A 21,935-nucleotide genomic window follows, 5' to 3' on the forward strand; every position below is an offset into this window, starting at 1 on the left:
TGGCAGGATCTAATAGGACAGTGAAGATTACAAACCCAGAAGCTAAAGCAACCTTTCACCACCTTGTAGTTGTGTTTTGGGGTGTCAAAGGACTGACATAGGCAGCAATCTCCATCTGTGAGACTCCTGAGCTGCCATGGTGGCATTTCACTCTAATACAAACATATGCCTACTTGGCTAAGACCAGGTGTCAACAGTAGCTCCAGTGATTCCTGGTCGGCTTTAGGACAGTGCTTACAAGCTCAACTAGTAAAGAGCTTGTATACACTATGCATGTTCAACCACTAGTGCTAGACCACAGTAGTGAGCAGTTACTGTAGCTATTCAACATTTCTGCCTCTTCTGCACCACTAAGATTCTCCGCGTGCTCGGCATTGGCTCTAACTGTAGAAGTCCAACACCGCGATTCCCCATAAACTTAGAGCGGACACGTTGCTCTGATGCAGGGAGCAGAGGAAGCTAGTTACCCTTCGTTGGGTTCTAAAGACGCCTTTAACCCTTGAGCATCCGCCTTTTGGACTAGTCTGTGTGATTATATGTGTGCGCCAAGATAAGAAATTGGAAGTTTTGCAAAAGACTTGGGATCTTTAGAGAAACACATTCTGGGGGTAAATCTGTATGACAGGTTCCTTTTAAAGTGGTTATACAATCAGATCAGTACATATTAAAGGTGTTTTCCTTTGGAGAACACTCCTGTCCCCAGGTCCAGTTTCCTGTAGGAAAACCAGCTGTGCTTTACTCACCCTCCTCAGGTTCAATGCGGAGTCTCTGACACTTCTGGTGTCTCTTATTGTCTGTGGCAGGGACATCACATTGACAGCACTGCAGGCAATCAGTGATTGCAGAGACTTTGATCAGAGTCGCACAGCGCAATGATTGGTTGCAGCGCTGTTGACGTGACGTCAGCACTGAAAGCAATAACAGACACCAGAAGAAGACGCGGAGACTCAGAGGGTGAATAAAGCACAGTTGGTTTTCTTACATTTTCCGCAGATTTTACAGATAACAATGGATTTCTGTGGAACAGTCTGCACAGAATACAAGGTGTTTGCGGACTGTACCCGTCGTATGTGAACACGGTGTAAGTGCAGTCACACTATTATTATTTAAAGAAGCAGGATTGTACAGTAAGTGTCCGTCTCACGACCGCACCGCTGGGCAGGGCGCTTCCGCCATTAGATCTTATACTTATTGGTTTGTCACTGAAAAAGTCCCAGAACTAGTTCCTGTAACAAAATAAGCGTTGCCTAGTTTTCTGTGTGTGTCTGTGCCCCCTTTCCATACACATAGGGTCACATACCGGAGGCTGATGTCTGCAGTCTTCTGGGGGCCAGTCCATCAGGAGACAATACAAGGAGAAGACACAGGAGCCCAGGGATGGAGGAATCTGGGGATTTCATGCTGCACTTTCCCCGTCACCTCTGTGCAGATGAAGTCTCTGCTTCCTACATGTGTGAGAGGCGCTCTGTGATTGGGGGCAGCTGCCGGAGGAGGACGGGACATTGTGTAGGATTGGACTAGATACAGCTATGGAGGCAATGATCAGTGCCTGCCCATACAGCTGCTGCCTGCCCCCAGACCATGACACTACAGCGATGAATTACAGACCGTGTATAACAACGCTGAGATGTCAGGACAGGCTCGGACTGGCCCACAGGGTAACAGGGGAATCTCCCGGTGGGCCCCTGTGCAGATCTAGGGCCCCAATCTTACTGTATGGGCAGTACTTGTCCTAATTCACTTGATTCCCTCTGTACAGAAAAAGCTGCATCTTATTCATTCATTAAACATGCTACCCAGTTTATTAGTATATTGAACTATAGGTAAATTTGTGAACCAGCATCTTGTAATATGTGTATGCAGGTGAAAAGTGGGCTCCCCAAAGTCAATGTTACTGGTGAGCCCTTGGCACCCCAGTCCGACACTGCTTAGGAGATACATACATGCTAGCCACCTTAGGGAGAGACCCAAGTTGGGCTAAATGTAGCGGGACGAAAGAGACCGAAAAGCCCTCTACTTAAAGGAAATACATAGTGGATGCTTTCCTGAAACGGAAAGTACTTGCAAGCAGCATAATACAAAGAATAGCAGGTTTACCCAGAATCCTTTGCAGTAGGCGGAGCTATGCAAATCATCTCTTTCCACCCCAGTCCAAACCACAGCGCTTGGAACCGCCAAGCGTGCAATTCTGCGGATTAGATTAGATTAGGAGATAATCATTTGTGACGGTTTTAGAACTTTGTTGCCACAAAAATTGCCGCAATAAAAAATATCAATTCAGTTTGATTGTGACGCACAATCCGGGGGCCACGTGAGCTGTTGATGTGCTGATTATCGGCTGCATTACTGCTCCTACAGCTAAATTACTTTGGTTTTTTTTTTGTTTTTTTACAGGTGATGTTATCACGCTTTTATAGCTGACTTTTTGTCTTTTGTTGTTGTGTCATGTTTTAAATAAAGCTGCTTTGTGTTTGATAAAACTTTATTGATACAGTCCTGTGCAGACCACATGCTGTGTGATGAAAGCACAGTGGGCAGGAGATCGCTGTAAATCCCATTCTTTTACTGGAATTGTAGGACGCTGAGATTATTGAGCAGCGAAACTCTATAGGAGAGAAATCTGGTAAGGTGACCTCAGGGGCCGCGGCGAAGCGGCCGATCACAGCTGAAAGAAGCCGCAATATTAGGCTACTTTCACACTAGTGTCGTACGACGCACGTCGCAATGTGTCGTTTTGTTAAAAAACGCATCCTGCAAAGTTGGCTGCAGGATGCGTTTTTTCCCCATAGACTAACATTAGCGACGCATTGCCACACGTCGCAACCGTCGTGCGACGGTTGCGTCGTGTTGTGGCGGACCGTCGGAACGAAAAAAAAAACATTCCATGTAACTTTTTTTGTGCGTCGTGTCCGCCATTTCCGACCGCGCATGCGTGGCCGGAACTCCGCCCCCTCCTCCCCGCAACTCACAATGGGGCAGCGGATGCGTTGTAATAATGCATCCGCTGTCCCCGTTGTGCTGCGTTGTCACAGGATGCGTCGGTACGTCAGCCCGACGCACTGGGACGGGCCGACGCTAGTGTGAAAGTAGCCTTAAGAAACTGGTCCTGATTCATTAAGACTGGTGATTAGTACGCGAGTCTTCAGGAAGGGTCCGCGGGAGACAGGAATGACAAGCGGTGTGGGAGCCATTAACGGGTTCACATTTGCGGTTGAGTCCGCAGCGTTTTTGTACGCAACTTCATAATGACGCTGCGTTTTTTATCCACATCAACTCACGCACGATGGATTAAAAAAGCAACATTTGCATGCGGTCGCGCTGTTTATGTGCATGAGTTTGTTATGAAAAATTTTCAATTTCAAGGAGACTTTCATTGACACAAGCCGCGACCAGTGGGCCCATGGGATTTCTGTATGTAGACCCTTGTGCAAATGCAAGCGAACGCGTTCCCATAGACTGTAATGCGTTGTTTTGACGCACTCCTTCCGCAAGCGTCCGCTTACGTATGGCAGCGGAAATTTGACGCCAAAAAATTCTAACATGGTGTGTCAGCCGCACACTGCGAAAAAACGCATGCGTAAGCAAACGCGGGCGAACGCATGAACCTGCGTCTACAATGCAAAAGATATGAAATCAAGACGCATGCGGATGTATGGGTCAGAAACGCTGCGGACGCAACCGCAAATGTGAAACCGGCCTTACTGAGTCTGGCGCATCTTTCAGCCGCCGCCAGAGATGTGCAGCCTGCCGGGGCCGGAATATATTTCTATCAGAATTTCCACCAACTTTGTGGAGTAAATTTAACAGGTTGGCCCCGCCTGTTCTGACCAAGCTCCGCCTACTTTTCAAAAAAATTATCTGGGACAATATCTGGGCCTAATTAAAATTTGCGACAGATCAAGCAGTTTCATATCAGAAAGTCGTCGCTCTGCTGCATCGCCACCCCGATCTGCTGGCTTCCTCTTATGGAAGTGACAGTCATGTGACTGCTGCAGCCAATCAGGACCCGTACGTGTCCCGATCATACACTTGTGGGTTTTTGTGAAGTGATCATATTTCTTTTCTATCTTCAATTTTTTCAATGTTGTGTTTTGTGCTAAATTCTTCAAAATGACACCCAGCAGGCTGGTGACCTGTGCCCCGAATCAAAGACACTCATTTTCTGGGGGCACAGGTGCTATGCAGACACACAGTGCCATTTATGGGGGCACTCTGCTCTGCTGCTATGGGGGCACTCTGCTCTGCTGCTATGGGGGCATGCCTCCTGACCTGAGTAGGTAAATCTGGGGGAGGAGACTTAGATTAGGTGCGGGGTATTCCTCCTCGCTGCCCCGCACCGGCCGTACCCGTGTGCCCCCGTGCTCCCGGCGGCGCCGTGCTCTGCACAGCGGGGACTGGGACGCGGCTACTGCTCTCATTTCCTTAGAAGAACTCTTGTACCGTAGTGTGTCTAGTACAAGGGCAGCAGCGCATTCTCGTCACAGCAGAGAAGGAACGTGTGCGCGTTATGTAGCGGAATTACGGCGGCTCGCAGCGGAGGCGATTGCAATGTCCGCTCCTTAGAGCCCGGAGAGGGGATTACGCCATGAACCTCCGGGGTCTCTTCCAGGACTTCAACCCCAGGTCAGTGAGTGCGTGTACGGGGTCCGGGGGAGCCGGGGACCGGTGTGCGAGGCGTCCTGGAGACGGACACGAACCTGAGGCCTAGACATGGGGACGAAATGGCTGAAGATGGGGAGGAGGAAACGAGCTGGGGCCGAGGAGCGGGGGCCTGGGCGGCCGGACACCGGGAGGGAGCGGGGATGGTCCTCATATCCTGCCGACCACCGTATGTGGCCTCGGTCATAGGCTCACCCCATATCATAGCGATCTGTGTATTATATCTGCACCTCAGTGATCCCCCCTTATATCTGCACCTCAGTGATCGCCCCCCTTATATCTGCACCTCAGTGATCCCCCCTTATATCTGCACCTCAGCGATCCCCCCTTATATCTGCACCTCAGTGATCGCCCCCCTTATATCTGCACCTCAGTGATCCCCCCTTATATCTGCACCTCAGTGATCCCCCCTTATATCTGCACCTCAGTGATCGCCCCTTATATCTGCACCTCAGTGATCCCCCCCCCTTATATCTGCACCTCAGTGATCCCCCCCCCTTATATCTGCACCTCAGTGATCCCCCCTTATATCTGCACCTCAGTGATCCCCCCTTATATCTGCACCTCAGCGATCCCCCCTTATATCTGCACCTCAGTGATCCCCCCTTATATCTGCACCTCAGTGATCCCCCCTTATATCTGCACCTCAGCGATCCCCCCTTATATCTGCACCTCAGTGATCCCCCCTTATATCTGCACCTCAGTGATCCCCCCTTATATCTGCACCTCAGCGATCCCCCCCTTATATCTGCACCTCAGTGATCCCCCCTTATATCTGCACCTCAGTGATCGCCCCCCTTATATCTGCACCTCTGTGATCCCCCCTTATATCTGCACCTCAGTGATCCCCCCTTATATCTGCACCTCAGTGATCGCCCCCCTTATATCTGCACCTCAGTGATCCCCCCTTATATCTGCACCTCAGTGATCCCCCCTTATATCTGCACCTCAGTGATCCCCCCTTATATCTGCACCTCAGTGATCCCCCCCTTATATCTGCACCTCAGTGATCCCCCCTTATATCTGCACCTCAGTGATCCCCCCTTATATCTGCACCTCAGTGATCCCCCCCTTATATCTGCACCTCAGTGATCCCCCCTTATATCTGCACCTCAGTGATCCCCCCTTATATCTGCACCTCAGTGATCCCCCCTTATATCTGCACCTCAGTGATCCCCCCTTATATCTGCACCTCAGTGATCCCCCCTTATATCTGCACCTCAGTGATCCCCCCTATATCTGCACCTCAGTGATCGCCCCCCTTATATCTGCACCTCAGTGATCCCCCCTTATATCTGCACCTCAGTGATCCCCCCCTTATATCTGCACCTCAGTGATCCCCCCCCCCTTATATCTGCACCTCAGTGATCGCCCCCCTTATATCTGCACCTCAGTGATCCCCCCTTATATCTGCACCTCAGTGATCGCCCCCCTTATATCTGCACCTCAGTGATCGCCCCCCTTATATCTGCACCTCAGTGATCCCCCCTTATATCTGCACCTCAGTGATCGCCCCTTATATCTGCACCTCAGTGATCCCCCCCCCCTTATATCTGCACCTCAGTGATCCCCCCCCCTTATATCTGCACCTCAGTGATCCCCCCTTATATCTGCACCTCAGTGATCGCCCCCCTTATATCTGCACCTCTGTGATCCCCCCTTATATCTGCACCTCAGTGATCCCCCCTTATATCTGCACCTCAGTGATCGCCCCCCTTATATCTGCACCTCAGTGATCCCCCCTTATATCTGCACCTCAGTGATCCCCCCTTATATCTGCACCTCAGTGATCCCCCCTTATATCTGCACCTCAGTGATCCCCCCCTTATATCTGCACCTCAGTGATCCCCCCTTATATCTGCACCTCAGTGATCCCCCCTTATATCTGCACCTCAGTGATCCCCCCTTATATCTGCACCTCAGTGATCCCCCCTTATATCTGCACCTCAGTGATCCCCCCTTATATCTGCACCTCAGTGATCCCCCCTTATATCTGCACCTCAGTGATCCCCCCTTATATCTGCACCTCAGTGATCCCCCCTTATATCTGCACCTCAGTGATCCCCCCTTATATCTGCACCTCAGTGATCCCCCCTTATATCTGCACCTCAGTGATCCCCCCTTATATCTGCACCTCAGTGATCCCCCCTTATATCTGCACCTCAGTGATCCCCCCTTATATCTGCACCTCAGTGATCCCCCCTTATATCTGCACCTCAGTGATCCCCCCTTATATCTGCACCTTAGTGATCCCCCCCCTTATATCTGCACCTCAGTGATCCCCCCCCTTTTATATGCACCTCAGTGATCCCCCCTATATCTGCACCTCAGCGATCCCCCCCTTATATCTGCACCTCAGCGATCCCCCCTATATCTGCACCTCAGCGATCCCCCCCTTATATCTGCACCTCAGTGATCCCCCCTTATATCTGCACCTCAGTGATCCCCCCCTTATATCTGCACCTCAGTGATCCCCCCTATATCTGCACCTCAGCGATCCCCCCCCTTATATCTGCACCTCTGTGATCCCCCCTTATATCTGCACCTCTGTGATCCCCCCTTTTATATGCACCTCAGTGATCCCCCCTATATCTGCACCTCAGCGATCCCCCCCTTATATCTGCACCTCAGTGATCCCCCCCTATATCTGCACCTCAGCGATCCCCCCCTTATATCTGCACCTCAGTGATCCCCCCTTATATCTGCACCTCAGTGATCCCCCCTTATATCTGCACCTCAGTGATCCCCCCTATATCTGCACCTCAGCGATCCCCCCCTTATATCTGCACCTCTGTGATCCCCCCTTATATCTGCACCTCAGTGATCCCCCCTTATATCTGCACCTCAGCGATCCCCCCCTTATATCTGCACCTCAGCGATCCCCCCCTTATATCTGCACCTCAGCGATCCCCCCTATATCTGCACCTCAGCGATCCCCCCTTATATCTGCACCTCAGCGATCCCCCCTTATATCTGCACCTCTGTGATCCCCCCTTATATCTGCACCTCAGTGATCCCCCCTTATATCTGCACCTCAGCGATCCCCCCCTTATATCTGCACCTCAGTGATCCCCCCTTATATCTGCACCTCAGCGATCCCCCCTTATATCTGCACCTCAGCGATCCCCCCCTTATATCTGCACCTCAGTGATGCCCCCCTATATCTGCACCTCAGCGATCACCCCCTATATCTGCACCTCAGCGATCACCCCCTATATCTGCACCTCAGTGATCCCCCCCCCTATATCTTCACTTCAGCGATCCCCCCCTTATATCTGCACCTCAGCGATCCCCCCCTTATATCTGCACCTCAGTGATCCCCCCCCCTATATCTTCACCTCAGCGATCCCCCCTATATCTGCACCTCAGTGATCGCCCCCCTTATATCTGCACCTCAGTGATCTCCACTTATATCTGCACCTCAGTGATCGCCCCCCCTTATATCTGCACCTCTGTGATCTCCCCTTATATCTGCACCTCTGTGATCGCCCCCCCTTATATCTGCACCTCAGCGATCCCCCCCTTATATCTGCACCTCAGTGATCGCCCCCTATATCTGCACCTCAGTGATCTCCCCTTATATCTGCACCTCTGTGATCGTCTCCCTTATATCTGCACCTCAGTGATCCCCCCCCTTATATCTGCACCTCTGTGATCTCCCCTTATATCTGCACCTCTGTGATCGCCCCCCCTTATATCTGCACCTCTGTGATCGCCCCCCTTATATCTGCACCTCTGTGATCGTCCCCCTTATATCTGCACCTCAGTGATTTCCCCCTCCCTTATATCTGCACCTCTGTGATCGTCCCCCTTATATCTGCACCTCTGTGACCCCCCCCCCCCATATCTGCACCTCTGTGATCCCTCCCCCTATATCTGCACCTCTGTGACCCCCCCCCATATCTGCACCTCTGTGATTCCCCCCCCCATATCTGCACCTCTGTGATCCCTCCCCCTATATCTGCACCTCAGTGATCGTCCCCCCTATATCTGCACCTCTGTGACCCCCCCCCCCCATATCTGCACCTCTGTGACCCCCCCCCCCCATATCTGCACCTCTGTGATCCCTCCCCCCATATCTGCACCTCTGTGATCCCTCCCCCTATATCTGCACCTCAGTGATCGTCCCCCCTATATCTGCACCTCTGTGACCCCCCCCCCCATATCTGCACCTCTGTGACCCCCCCCCCCATATCTGCACCTCTGTGATCCCTCCCCCCATATCTGCACCTCTGTGATCCCTCCCCCTATATCTGCACCTCAGTGATCCCTCCCCCTATATCTGCACCTCTGTGACCCCCCCCCCTATCTGCACCTCTGTGATCCCTCCCCCTATATCTGCACCTCTGTGACCCCCCCCCCCCCATATCTGCACCTCTGTGATCCCTCCCCCCATATCTGCACCTCTGTGATCCCTCCCCCTATATCTGCACCTCAGTGATCCCTCCCCCTATATCTGCACCTCTGTGACCCCCCCCCCTATCTGCACCTCTGTGATCCCTCCCCCCATATCTGCACCTCTGTGATCCCTCCCCCTATATCTGCACCTCTGTGACCCCCCCCCCTATCTGCACCTCTGTGATCCCTCCCCCTATATCTGCACCTCTGTGACCCCCCCCCCCATATCTGCACCTCTGTGATCCCTCCCCCTATATCTGCACCTCAGTGATCTCCCTCTTCTGTCTGTGCCCTTGGCGATCGCCTCCTTATATACTGTTCTTGCACAATGGCTTCCGTCTGTGCCGCTGCCTGGGTGGATTTGCTGCTTAGTAGTCCGGGAAGCCGTGTGATGAGCGGTCACTATCATGGAAGCTTCCAGCTTTTCCACCTTACTTCTCCGTCCTCCATGAATTCTGTTGTGGCAATGATCCCCCTGTAGTTATTATTACCAGAAGCCCCTGCTCCCTGCGTTGGGTGATAAGAGAAGACCATTGCCACAATTACACCACTGAGTGAAAAACTGGAAAAAAGCAACAAAAATAACCTAAATTAGCTAATTAGTGCAGAAAATCGCTGCAGCATGAAAACTGCACCAAATCGTCATTGTGTGACCGTGGCCTGCCCGGCCCTCTGTATCTTCTCGAGTTTGATGTTCTCACTATTTACCGCTGGCTTCTTTGTGTTTTGCAGTAAATTTCTGATCTACGCTTGTTTGCTGCTCTTCTCCGTCCTCCTGTCTCTGCGCTTGGACGGTATTATACAATGGAGCTACTGGGCGGTCTTCACACCGGTATGGCTCTGGAAGTTAATGGTCATCGTGGGAGCCTCGGTGGGCACAGGAGTGTGGGCGCGAAATCCTCAGTACAGGTATACTCCAGAGATGAACGAATCTCTCAAATCCAGTCCGGAAATTTGATTTGCGTCCATTTTTTTTTTTTTTTTTTTTTCAGTCAAATTTAAAACTGACCTGATTGGAGATAGAAGATCTCCGAGCATAAGAAATGGAGGAAAGTGTTAAAAAAAAAAAAATCAAGTCTTGTAATTCCCTTATCTGTCCTGACACAGTTCCCTACCAGGTCCTCCACTGGCTCCTTCTGGCGCTGAGTTTTAGGTCACCACCACCTCCCACACTGACTAGATGCCATGCACACTATTAAAGGGGTTGTCCAGTGATAATTTGCTGATTGGTGGGGGTCCAACCACTGCAACCTGCGCAGAACAGGGAACCTTTATCCCGATGGAGCATCAGGTCCATTCATTTCTATGGGGCTGCTGGATAAAGCCAAGCACAGCACTCGGCAGCCCATTGAGAATGAATGGAGCAGCGGTCCAACATGGGCACTGCCACACCATCCTAATGTGGATAAAAGGTTCCAGATTTTCCTAGTTGGTGCAGGTCTTGGCAGTCTGACCCCCACACGTTAACAAGTTATCACCTGACCCATGGCCGCCGTGCAACATGCTAGAGGCCTTACCGTCAGCGTCTGAGGACCAGGCGGGAGCTACGGACCAATGAGAAGGAAGTCTAAAATTGTGTTATTTTTTTATAATTCCTTTCCAATTCTAAGAGTCAAGCAAAATGGCGCCCGCTGGGCATGTCTGGCCTCCGTACATGGCTGTGAGCAGGTGATGGAGGAACAGCTAGGCCAGCCCTTTCCGAATGGCCAATGTGACATGTCCTGTTATGGGACCATTGTACTAATATCTCCTCATTCTCTATCTGGTGTCTCAGGGCAGAAGGAGAAACCTGCGTGGAGTTCAAGGCCATGCTGATTGCGGTGGGAATTCACTTGTTGCTCCTGATGTTTGAAGTTCTCGTCTGTGATCGGATTGAGAGAGGAAACCACTACTTCTGGCTCCTGGTCTTTATGCCGCTCTTCTTTGTGTCTCCGGTGTCAGTCGCTGCTTGTGTCTGGGGCTTCCGACATGACCGCTCTCTTGAGGTAGTTTATGGTTCATACTTTGCAGAGTGGGAGTCTTGTCTCCTGGGTCATCAACACGTTAAATCCTTACCGCTTATTGTTTCTTGACCATAAACTGATCGTCCGCAATCCGTGGGGAAACTTGACAGTAAATTCCCTGCAGCACCACCACAGGGGACATAAAGGATTACACAGTGCTCAGTCACATCTATGGTGTGTCTGTGTAATCCAGGACAGGAGCTGTCCTCCAGAGACAGATGCTCTCTGTAACCATTGTCCACTGTGACCAAGAGATGAGGAATCCACTCTCACAATTACCCAACATGGTGTATCTGAAGGGCTTTCTAAACTAGACCTCCTCTTTCTGAGATGTTTTCTTCCGCGACATGTGGAATGATCACCGGACGCCATGACAGCTGGGAGTCCTCTGTCACCGTAATCCAAATGCTTCTATTCACTCCACAATTTTCAGCCATAGGGGCAGGGTTTTGGGTGTTTGATTCACCCTTTCCTTACCCGCTGGCTGCATGCTGGCTGCAATATTGGATTGAAGTTCATTCTCTGTCCCCCATAGTACACGCCTGCGCAAGGCAAGATAGCCTGGTGCAGGTGTGTACTACGGAGGACAGAGAATGAACTTCAATCCAATATTGCAGCCAGCGGGTAAGGAAAGGGTGAATCAAACACCCGAAAACCCCGCCCCTATGGCTGAAAATTGTTCCCTCCAAATTCAGGTGACAGAGTCCCTTTAAAAGAAAAAAAAAGTTTCAAATATTAAAAAAATCTATATAGTCCACCAAAGTCTAATAAAATTATTTAACCCATACTGTAGAATAAAAAAAAAGAATAAAATGAAAGTTGCCAGTTTTCTGTACCTGCACCTCCCTCTCCCCAAAAAATGTAATGAAAACGAATCCGTACATTATATGTACCCCAAAATGGTACCAATGAAGATTATAGGCCACCACTCAAAAAAAGCAAGCCCTCCCCCGCTCCATTGACAGACAAATAAAAACTTCCGGAACTCGAAAAATAGCAACAGGATCCAAAAGGCACTTTTTTTTTTTTTTTTAAATCACAAAAATCATAATTGTACTGACCTGGAGATTAACAGTGCAAGGTCATTTTTACTGCACAATGAATGCAAAAAAAAAAAAAATTGTTTGCTATTTTTCAGCACAATACATGGTAAAATGAATGGTGCCAGTTAAAACTACAACTCATCCCACAAAAACATGAGTTTTTGTAGGGCAACTTTGATAGAAAAATAATAAAGTTATGACTCTCAGGATATGTGCACACGTTCAGGATTTCTTGCAGAAAATTCCTGAGAAAAACCTGAAATTTTCTGCAAGAAATCTGCATGCGTTTTTTGCCGCGTTTTTGATGCGTTTTTTTCCGGACATTTCCCAATGCATTTTATAGTGGGAAATCCACAAAAAAAAAACGCAAAATTAATGAACATGCTGTGTTTTTTACCGCGATGCGTTTTTTTCGTGGAAAAAAAACGCATCATGTGCACAAAACATGCAGAAATCATTCTAAATGATGGGATGCATATTGTATGCTGTTTTTTTGGGGTTTTATAGCGTTTTTATCGTGAAGAAACATGAAAAAAACACAAAAAATCAGCAACGTGTGCACACAGCCTCAGGAGTAAAGGAGGTGAAAAACAAAAGTGCAAAAATTGGCTGCAGTTGGAGGGGGTTAAAAAGTATATACTGTACCCGAGTATGGAGAATGCTGACTTGTTCCTCTTCTCTGCAGTTGGAGATCTTGTGCTCCGTGAACATCTTGCAGTTCATATTCATTGCCCTGAGGCTGGACAGCATCATCACTTGGCCGTGGCTTGTAAGTCCTCCTCATGTCTTGATGTGCACCATGTGGTCTTCCTGGTGACTCTGCTGTGCTGCCCGCATAGCCGCTGGATAATCGGGTCCATATTAGTCAGTGATTTCCCGTATCTTCTGTGTTTAGGTGGTGTGTGTGCCCCTCTGGATCCTGATGTCCTTCCTCTGTTTGGTGGTCCTGTACTACATCGTGTGGTCAGTCTTGTTCTTACGATCCATGGATGTCATTGCTGAGCAAAGACGGACTCACATCACCATGGCCGTCAGCTGGATGGCTATAGTTGTGCCATTGCTCACTTTCGAGGTACATTACCGTGGGAGTAGATCACATATATTCAGCATGCATTCACAACCTGTACAGCAAGTAAGTAAGCAAGCGTTCAGATACATAAAGACGTGTATGGAGAGGACACCGCATCTGCTATTCCCTCCGATGACTCTTGATCTAGGTAGTATACCTGTTAATCATTAACTTACATTGGTGCTTTGCTACCTAGGGTTGGCAATGCCCTATCCAAGCAATAGTAACATAAGAGTTGGCATTTTCTTATTACTATTGTTACTGCACTTGCACTTTGGTTAAATAGCCGTGGCATGAGCTTCGTATGAGTCTTCTTGCACTTGCACTTTGTTGATTATGCTTTGGATGTTTTCATATATAGAAATCCTATCTTACTATTTGGATTGATATGTTGCGTGTGTCCCCCCATTTTTTTTTTTTTTTGGAGGTCTATTGTCCCGTCTTTTTTAATTGGTTCTTGTTTTTATATATTACCGTATATACTTGAGTATAAGCCGAGATTTTCAGCCCAAATTTTTGGGCTGAAAGTGCCCCTCTCGGCTTATACTCGAGTCAAGGTGGGTGGCAGGGTCGGCGGGTGAGGGCGCTGAGGTATACTTACCTGCTTCCAGCGATCCTGGCGCTCCCCCTGCCGTCCCACGGTCTTCTGTGCTGCAGCTCTTCCCCTCTTCAGCGGTCACGGTGACCGCTGATAGAGGAAGAGGCTGCGGCACCGAAGACAGCTGTGACAGGCAGATGGAGCCGGACGTCGGGACCAGGTAAGTATGTAATATTCACCTGTCCGCGTTCCAGCCGCCGGGCGCCGCTCCATCTTCCCGGCGCCCCTCTGTCTTCGCGTCCTCTTGCTCTGACTGTGCAGGTTAGAGGGCGCGATGACGCATATAGTGTGCGCGGCGCCCTCTGCCTGATCAGTCAGAGCGGAGAGACGCCGGGACCGGACGATGGGAGCTGCAAGCAAGAAAGGTGAGTATGTGTTTTTTTATTTTTTTTTATTGCAGCAGCAGCAATGGCACAGATAGATGTGGAGCTCTATGGGGAAATATGAACGGTGCAGAGCACTATATGGGGCACAGATATGGACAATATGAACAGTGCAGATCACTATATGGGGCACAGATATGGGGCAATAATGAACGGTGCAGAGCACTATATGGGGCACAGATATGGGGCAATATGAACAGTGCAGAGCACTATATGGGGCACAGATATGGGACAATATGAACAGTGCAGAGCACTATATGGGGCACAGATATGGGACAATATGAACAGTGCAGAGCACTATATGGGGCACAGATATGGGACAATATGAACAGTGCAGAGCACTATATGGGGCACAGATATGGGGCAATAATGAACTGTGCAGAGCACTATATGGGGCACAGATATGGGACAATATGAACAGTGCAGAGCACTATATGGGGCACAGATATGGGACAATATGAACAGTGCAGAGCACTATATGGGGCACAGCTATGGGGCAATATGAAAGGTGCAGAGCACTATATGGGGCACAGATATGGGACAATATGAACAGTGCAGAGCACTATATGGCACAGATATATGTGGAGCTCTATGGGGAAATATGAACGGTGCAGAGCACTATATGGGGCACAGATATGGGACAATATGAACAGTGCAGAGCACTATATGGGGCACAGATATGGGGCAATAATGAACGGTGCAGAGCACTATATGGGGCACAGATATGGGACAATATGAACAGTGCAGAGCACTATATGGGGCACAGATATGGGACAATATGAACAGTGCAGAGCACTATATGGGGCACAGATATGGGACAATATGAACAGTGCAGAGCACTATATGGGGCACAGATATGGGACAATATGAACAGTGCAGAGCACTATATGGGGCACAGATATGGGGCAATAATGAACGGTGCAGAGCACTATATGGGGCACAGATATGGGACAATATGAACAGTGCAGAGCACTATATGGGGCACAGATATGGGACAATATGAACAGTGCAGAGCACTATATGGGGCACAGCTATGGGGCAATATGAAAGGTGCAGAGCACTATATGGGGCACAGATATGGGACAATATGAACAGTGCAGAGCACTATATGGCACAGATATATGTGGCACAGCTATGGGGAAATCTGAACGGTGCAGAGCACTATATGGCACAGCTATGGGGCAATAATGAACGGTGCAGAGCACTATATGGCACAGCTATGGGGAAATCTGAACGGTGCAGAGCACTATATGGCACAGCTATGGGGCAATAATGAACGGTGCAGAGCACTATATGGCAGCTATGGGGCAATAATGAACGGTGCAGAGCACTATATGGCAGCTATGGGGAAATATGAACGGTGCAGAGCACTATATGGCACAGCTATGGGGAAATATGAACGGTGCAGAGCACTATATGGCACAGCTATGGGGCAAGAATGATCTATTTTTATTTTTGAAGTTCACCGGTAAATGCTGCATTTCCACCCTAGGCTTATACTCGAGTCAATAAGTTTTCCCAGTTTTTTTTGTGGCAAAATTAGGGGGGTCGGCTTATACTCAGGTCGGCTTATACTCGAGTATATACGGTAATTTAAAATTTTGTTTTTATACCTGCAATCTCTTTATATCTGACAGCTTATTTACTTGCTGTTGCAGATACAGGTTGTGAATTAACTGGTAAAGTGTCCAGCACGATTTATTTTATTTGGGACACATAGGATTAATGATATTCTGCATGCAGTCTGGTCTGCAACTTCTGTGTATTCATGGGATTCAGTATGGTCAACTGACAAGGCTGGGTAATCCCCGTAGATAAATTATAGCCACACCAAGGGTCATGTTGTGTATTTTATTTTTTAAAAAGTGGATTATCTCCAAGATTATAACATTAATGTTCTATCCATAGTGTAGGTCATCACTTATAATTAGTAAGGGTCCGGTCTTGGAGAACTCCACCAAATGTTTAAGGGTTTGTCTAAGTATATAATATTGATGTCGGAAGGGTGTGGGACCCCAACGATCAGCTCTGATCTGCTTCGCTGGTGGTAAGTGCAGAATGTAGCTGATCACAGCTGTGCAAGGTGTAGTGGCCTCTGCCAGGTACTGCAGATTAGCTTCTAATCGAGAGTAAAGTAATAACTATTATTTTCCATTCTCATGATGATCTCATTAAAGGGGGTTTCCAGGAGCAGTGTGTTAAAAACAAACAAACAAACAAACAAACTGTTTTATTCACCCTCCCCGGGTCCAGTGCCGAGTCTCTCCCACTACTCATCTGACTGTTACTCTCTGCAGCTCTGATGTCGTCTTGACAGCCCTTCAGGTGGCAAATGAGCAGCAGCTCTGGCCAAGCTGACAGCATAAGCTGCTGAACACAGTGATTGGCTGCAGCGCTGTCCATGTGACCAGTGCTGCAGACAATAACAGGCATCAGGAGCAGCAGCAGAAACTCTGTGCTGGACCTGGGGAGGGTGAGTAAATAAATTGGAGCTTTTTTTTAACAAACTGCAGTTGGTGGACAGACAGTTCCCAAACCCCTTTTAATGGGGGCAGCACGGTTGCGCAGCGGATAGCACTGTAGCCTTGCAGCGCTAGGGTCCTGGGTTCTAAACCCACCTTGGACAACATCTGCAAGGAGTTTGTATGTTCTCTCCATGTTTGCGTGGGTTTCCTCTGGGTTCTCCGGTTTCCTCCCACATTCCAAAGACATACTGATAGGGAATTTAGATTGTGAGCCCCATCGGGGACAGTGATGATAAAGTGTGCAAACTGTAAAGCGAAGCGGAATATGTTAGCACTATATAAAAATAAAGATTATTTATTATTAATGGCTGTATATTACTGTACGTCCTTGGAAGAGTATCACCCCCGTGTGTTAGGGGTCGAGTTCCCACCTCCGCACAGGGTGAATCTTGAGCCATGTCCTCTGCGTTCTCCCATTCCTCTCCAGCCGCAGTGGAGCCTGCTCAGCGGAGACGTCGGTCCCAGCCTCTGGTTCCGCCTGTGCGGATGGTTTCTGCTGCTTTCCCAGGCTCTGCCATTGTAGCCAGTACTGGTCAGTGGCGAGCAGACATCTCTGGGACGAAGTCCTGCTTTTTCCCTTCTGAGCATGCCCAGGGTAAGACCTCTCATTGGAGGTCAGGGATCACATGCTCAGGTATTGCTGCAGCTCCCATTGGTCCTCTAGGAAGGTCCTGAAGTTGCTCTGATATTGTAGCAGCTTCCATTGGTCCTCTAGGAAGGTCCTGAAGCTGCTGATGCAGCTATAAAAGGTTTGCATGGCCGCACGGCCATGCGCTAGTGTTAGGTTGAACAATTAATAAAATGTTCACTTAGTTGCCTACTCCTGGCCTAATGGATATTGATCAGGTGCGCACTAAAGAAATAACATATGACACACACAGTCAGATGTAAATTCTCCTTGATCAATCTATGGCTCAGCTCCAAGGGGCTTTATTTAGTCAGGACACAGATTTATATAACCCCTGTAAGGGGGGGGGGGCTTGGTTAGCTTTAAAATGGGAGTGATCGGATGCATTCCATTGGTTAGTGGGTTGGGCAATGAGCAATTCTTTGGGTGGATCCATGAGGTCATCAGGGTGGGTTGGTCCATGAGGTCATCAAGGTGGGCATCACTGTGGGTGGATCCATGAAGTCATCAGGGTGGGCGTCATCTTGGATACCAGCACATGGTGTGCTGATACAGGATATGGCAGCCATCTTTAGTGTCTCACTTTGATGTGAGAAAGCTTATGTAAGGTTAAACAATACACGTTATGGGTTGCTTCTCTCAATCTCTTATGTCTTGAGGTTAATTAAGTATTTGATCTTATGGCTATCCTCAACACTAGTATCACTTCATGTTATGAGCTTGCTAATTGTGGTCGCGCCTGTATGATTGTATTCAGGGACCCAGCTGAAATAAGCCCCTAGAATACCGGCACCTCCGGTGAGGAGTTTTTGTGTGCTTTTCTGTGTGCTTGACCACTGACAGCCATCAGCTAAGCAGTTAGCTGTGTTCCTCTGTGATGCTAACAGGGCACAGCGTGTTCTTTTCTGTGTGACTCAGTGAAGTAACTGAGTTCACTTATACCGCCATATAGTGCCGTAATCTTCTAGCAGCAGGTTGTCTCCTGCACGGTGGACCCTGGGCTGCGAACCAATTATAACATCCATATTAACTCGGTGCGTTCCGCCAGTCCTCACACCGTGTGTCTTCTCTCCTTGCAGATCTTGCTTGTTCATCGATTGGACGGACATAATTTATTCTCTTACATCCCCATCTTTGTCCCTCTCTGGCTTTCATTAATTACCCTGATGGCAACGACGTTTGGGCAGAAAGGAGGCAATCACTGTAAGTGCCGCACGTGGTGTGTGATGGGGTAATGTCTCATTGTGGAAACCTTACTGTAACCTTAATCTTCCAGGGTGGTTTGGTATTCGTAAAGACTTCTGCCAGTTCCTCCTGGAGATCTTCCCTTTCCTGCGGGAGTATGGTAATATCTCCTACGACATTCACCATGAGGACAGTGAAGACGCTGAGGAGACCCCGGTGCCGGAGCCACCCAAGATCGCTCCGATGTTTCGCAAAAAGACCGGTGTCGTTATCACTCAGAGCCCGGGGAAGTACGTGGTTCCACCACCCAAACTGAACATCGACATGCCAGATTAATGCGGCGTTTGCATACAGTCCCGGTGCACGTCCTCTACGTTACAAAACTATGAACGCTACTGACCTCACTCTTGGAGTTTTGCTTTTAGTTTGCCTACTTTATAATGCAGCTTAGAGAGGACCCTTCTGCTCTCCTGCCACATCTGTTTGGGCAAATTCTTGCCTTCCCCTGCATCCGTCGAGCTGTGTTGTGATGTTCCTGTTATTCCTCCTGGAATGAATGGCCGGCTAGATGTTAATATTCCTTTTGCCGTAGATTCGGACACTGTTCAATGACCGTGTCACACTGTGTAAGGACACCCTCTTTAAACAAGGGGAACATTATTAATTCATCTCCAAGATAAGTAGGACAGGAATGCTGCAACACGGGAATAAAAGAGAGGATCCAAAAATGTTATTTCTTGAGAAATATTAGAATTTAATAAGGTGGACGCAACAGGAGTGCCGAAGAGTCTTCCCTACCGCCCATCCGTGGTGCTGCATTCAGATCTTCTCTGACCATGTCAGCCGATAGATGATCTAACTATTCCTGCCTCTCTGGACTGATCGGAATAAGCTTTTATCTCAATGATTTTTTTTTTTTTGTTTGTGAATGTGCAGCTATTGTGCAAGGAACCATTGCTTTGGACTTTTCTTGCATCCCTGATAATATACCACTAGCAAAAGCCTTTTATATATATATATATATGGAAAAATGAGGCAATGTGATAGAAATGCTAGTATTCCAGAACCAAGCTTCGTATTCTACCCGGCATGGGACTAATCCTTAGTCTAGGATTTATTTTTTTCTTAGGTCTAGATGTTTCCGCCATATTGCTTGTATAGTATTTATGAAGAGGCGCCCTCATTTTAGCAGTGTAATATATTGTGTCTGTACAGTATAAATACAGAGTATTTTTATAAAGTAAAGTTGTATAAAACGAGAAGCTTGCGGGTAGGAAGCGTCACGATGAATGATATCCAGAACAGAAATGCGCCAGTACGTTTTATTGTTTTTTTTTTTGTTTGTTTGTTTTCACACTGTTCCTTGTAAGGAAAATAAGTTTCTATGTAAAAATATTCTCGCCATCAATATGGATGTTAATAAGTTATTTGGTGGCAAAACAACGGTGATGATGTACAGATTGTACAGCCAAATTCATTTAATAAATTGTTCATCTTGACAAACTTGTTTTGTTTTAGGTTGAAAGGGGGGAAAATCTACTGAGGCGGGTAAGAGGGACCACTATAAAGGGTTCGCAATGAGGATGGGGCAGAGTGAAGAACGCTCCTGTGCACACATTGCTATCCAGACCCCACATTTTGGTGCATGGGGTGTCGATAACTGGGAATGATTGTGTGGTGATTGGCAATCCTGGTGTTCTTCCAATTCCATGGCTCTCCAGTTGTTCTAGAAGTTTGTCCTGCGGCCCTCCGGCTACCACTGTAGCTGCAGTCAGTACACAGCCCAGTCAAAGATAGCAGCTCCATGGTTTATTGCAGTGTTCCCCAACTCTGGTCCTCGAGCCACCAACAGGTCATGTTTTCAGGATTTCCTTAGTATTGCACAGGTGATAATTGCATCACCTGCACAGGCAAGATTTCCATCACCTGTGCAATACTTAGGAAATCCTGAAAACGTGACCTGTTGGTGGCTCTTGAGGACCGGTGTTGGGGACCACTGGTCTAGTGACTTCTCCAATCCGGTCCAGTATTATCTAATAAGGTGTATAACTAAGCATCTGTTCTACAGTGGAGAGATCATTCGGAATGTTCTAATTTACTTACATATTCACTTGCAAGGACCAATTTCGTAGGAAGGCAATTCCAGGGTTAGCTCCACTATTCGTGGGATAACTTGCTAATTGCTGGGAGTCTACCCACTCAGAACCCGATAATGGGACACTGCAGAGCCCCTTGAAGAGAACCAAGGTGCCCTCTTCCGCTTCATTCATTATCTGTTGTCTTGCACACCTGTCCGAGGTATCTCAGACTCCTGCTTCCTTGCCCTGGGTCCACTGCCCTCTGCTGTGCTCCACATCAGGTTTTGTAAATTGCCTGGAGTGAATCAATGACATCATCTCCCCTAGACTTATTTACGGCCCATTTAGACGCACACCTGGATCTTGGGATTAAGACTCTAGTCCTATGTTTGGTGTGTTGTTCTCACATTGATCCCTGCTGGGCTCCACTTCATCCGTCCTGCTGCTTCTGAGATTCTTGTGTGTGCCAAGTCCTTGCTGCCCACTTGCCTTCCTGTATCAATGGCCGGTGTCCGTGTGCCCACCTGGGCCTGAGGCTTAGAGAATTCACCTCACCAGGTGAGCCTGACATGTTGGACTGGTAGTGAAGAAATATAGTAGGAGATTTCAGGAAGTCTCATAGACAATGGAGTGAAGGTCAAGCACCTCCGTTCCATTCACGATGATACTGCAGGGCCCTCTTTGCGAGGTCATTGGCAGTCCCAATGCTGAAGGTCCCAGCAATGAACAAGCTGGACGATGTCTATTAGTAATAACTTATTAATGCTGTTTCTCCAATTTTTAAACTTTTTTTTAACATGCTGAAGACATGCAGCTTTTGCAGTGGTGTTTCTCTGCTGCATGACTGACAGATCTGAACACCAGTGATACAGGCAACACGCCGTAAACGAAGACACTGCACAACGTGGTCAATGCAGCGGACAGATTTCTTGTCCACAAAAAAATGCAGGAAATTGACAAATTTCCAGCTTATTTGTATCTTCTTTGAAAACGCCAGTGTATGTATGTGTGTGTAAAATATATATATATATATATATGTATGTACTGTGTATGTGTGTGTATATATGTGTATATATATATATATATTTATTATATATACACTGTGTGCAGAATTATTAGGCAAGTTGTATTTTAGAGGATTATTTTTATTATTGATCAACAACTATGTTCTCAATCAACTCAAGACTCAAATATCAAAGCTTAATATTTTTGGAAGTTGGAATGTTTTTTTTTAGATTTGGCTACCTTAGGAGGATATCTGTTTGTGCAGGTAACTATTACTGTGCAGAATTATTAGGCAACTTAATAAAACCCAAATATTCCCATCTCACTTGTTTATTTTCACCAGGTAAACCAATATAACTGC

The 21,935-nt window shown here is 48.0% G+C and overlaps 2 protein-coding genes across 3 annotated transcripts in view; one reads left to right on the forward strand and one right to left on the reverse strand.

The window, feature by feature from the left end:
• The window catches only part of IDS (iduronate 2-sulfatase), a 65,502-nt gene extending 64,046 nt beyond the window's left edge, over window positions 1-1,456 (reverse strand). For both annotated transcript variants that reach the window (XM_069747047.1, XM_069747046.1), the window contains exon 1: window positions 1,301-1,456. In XM_069747047.1, the coding sequence (XP_069603148.1) occupies window positions 1,301-1,400 (100 nt within the window). In that variant the 5' untranslated portion in view covers window positions 1,401-1,456. The remainder of the gene's footprint in view (window positions 1-1,300) is intronic.
• Window positions 1,457-4,333: 2,877 nt separating this feature from the next.
• TMEM185A (transmembrane protein 185A) lies at window positions 4,334-19,990 on the forward strand. The gene is made up of 7 exons (XM_069747048.1): window positions 4,334-4,623; window positions 9,790-9,966; window positions 10,832-11,042; window positions 12,789-12,872; window positions 12,999-13,175; window positions 18,386-18,509; window positions 18,583-19,990. The coding sequence occupies exons 1-7, from the start codon at window positions 4,586-4,588 to the stop codon at window positions 18,825-18,827; spliced, it is 1,056 nt and encodes a 351-aa protein (XP_069603149.1). The 5' UTR covers window positions 4,334-4,585; the 3' UTR covers window positions 18,828-19,990.
• The last annotated feature ends 1,945 nt before the right edge of the window (window positions 19,991-21,935 follow it).

This window comes from Ranitomeya imitator, chromosome 2 (genome assembly GCF_032444005.1).
Source record: "Ranitomeya imitator isolate aRanImi1 chromosome 2, aRanImi1.pri, whole genome shotgun sequence".
Classification (NCBI taxonomy): domain Eukaryota; kingdom Metazoa; phylum Chordata; class Amphibia; order Anura; family Dendrobatidae; genus Ranitomeya; species Ranitomeya imitator.

Excerpts from the sequence above, each read along its gene's own strand:
- TMEM185A (XM_069747048.1), top strand. The coding sequence starts at position 4,586 with ATGAACCTCCGGGGTCTCTTCCAGGACTTCAACCCCAG. Across the intron at positions 9,967-10,831 it reads GCGCGAAATCCTCAGTACAG|GGCAGAAGGAGAAACCTGCG; the intron begins GTATACTCCAGA and ends CTGGTGTCTCAG. Across the intron at positions 12,873-12,998 it reads TCATCACTTGGCCGTGGCTT|GTGGTGTGTGTGCCCCTCTG; the intron begins GTAAGTCCTCCT and ends TTCTGTGTTTAG.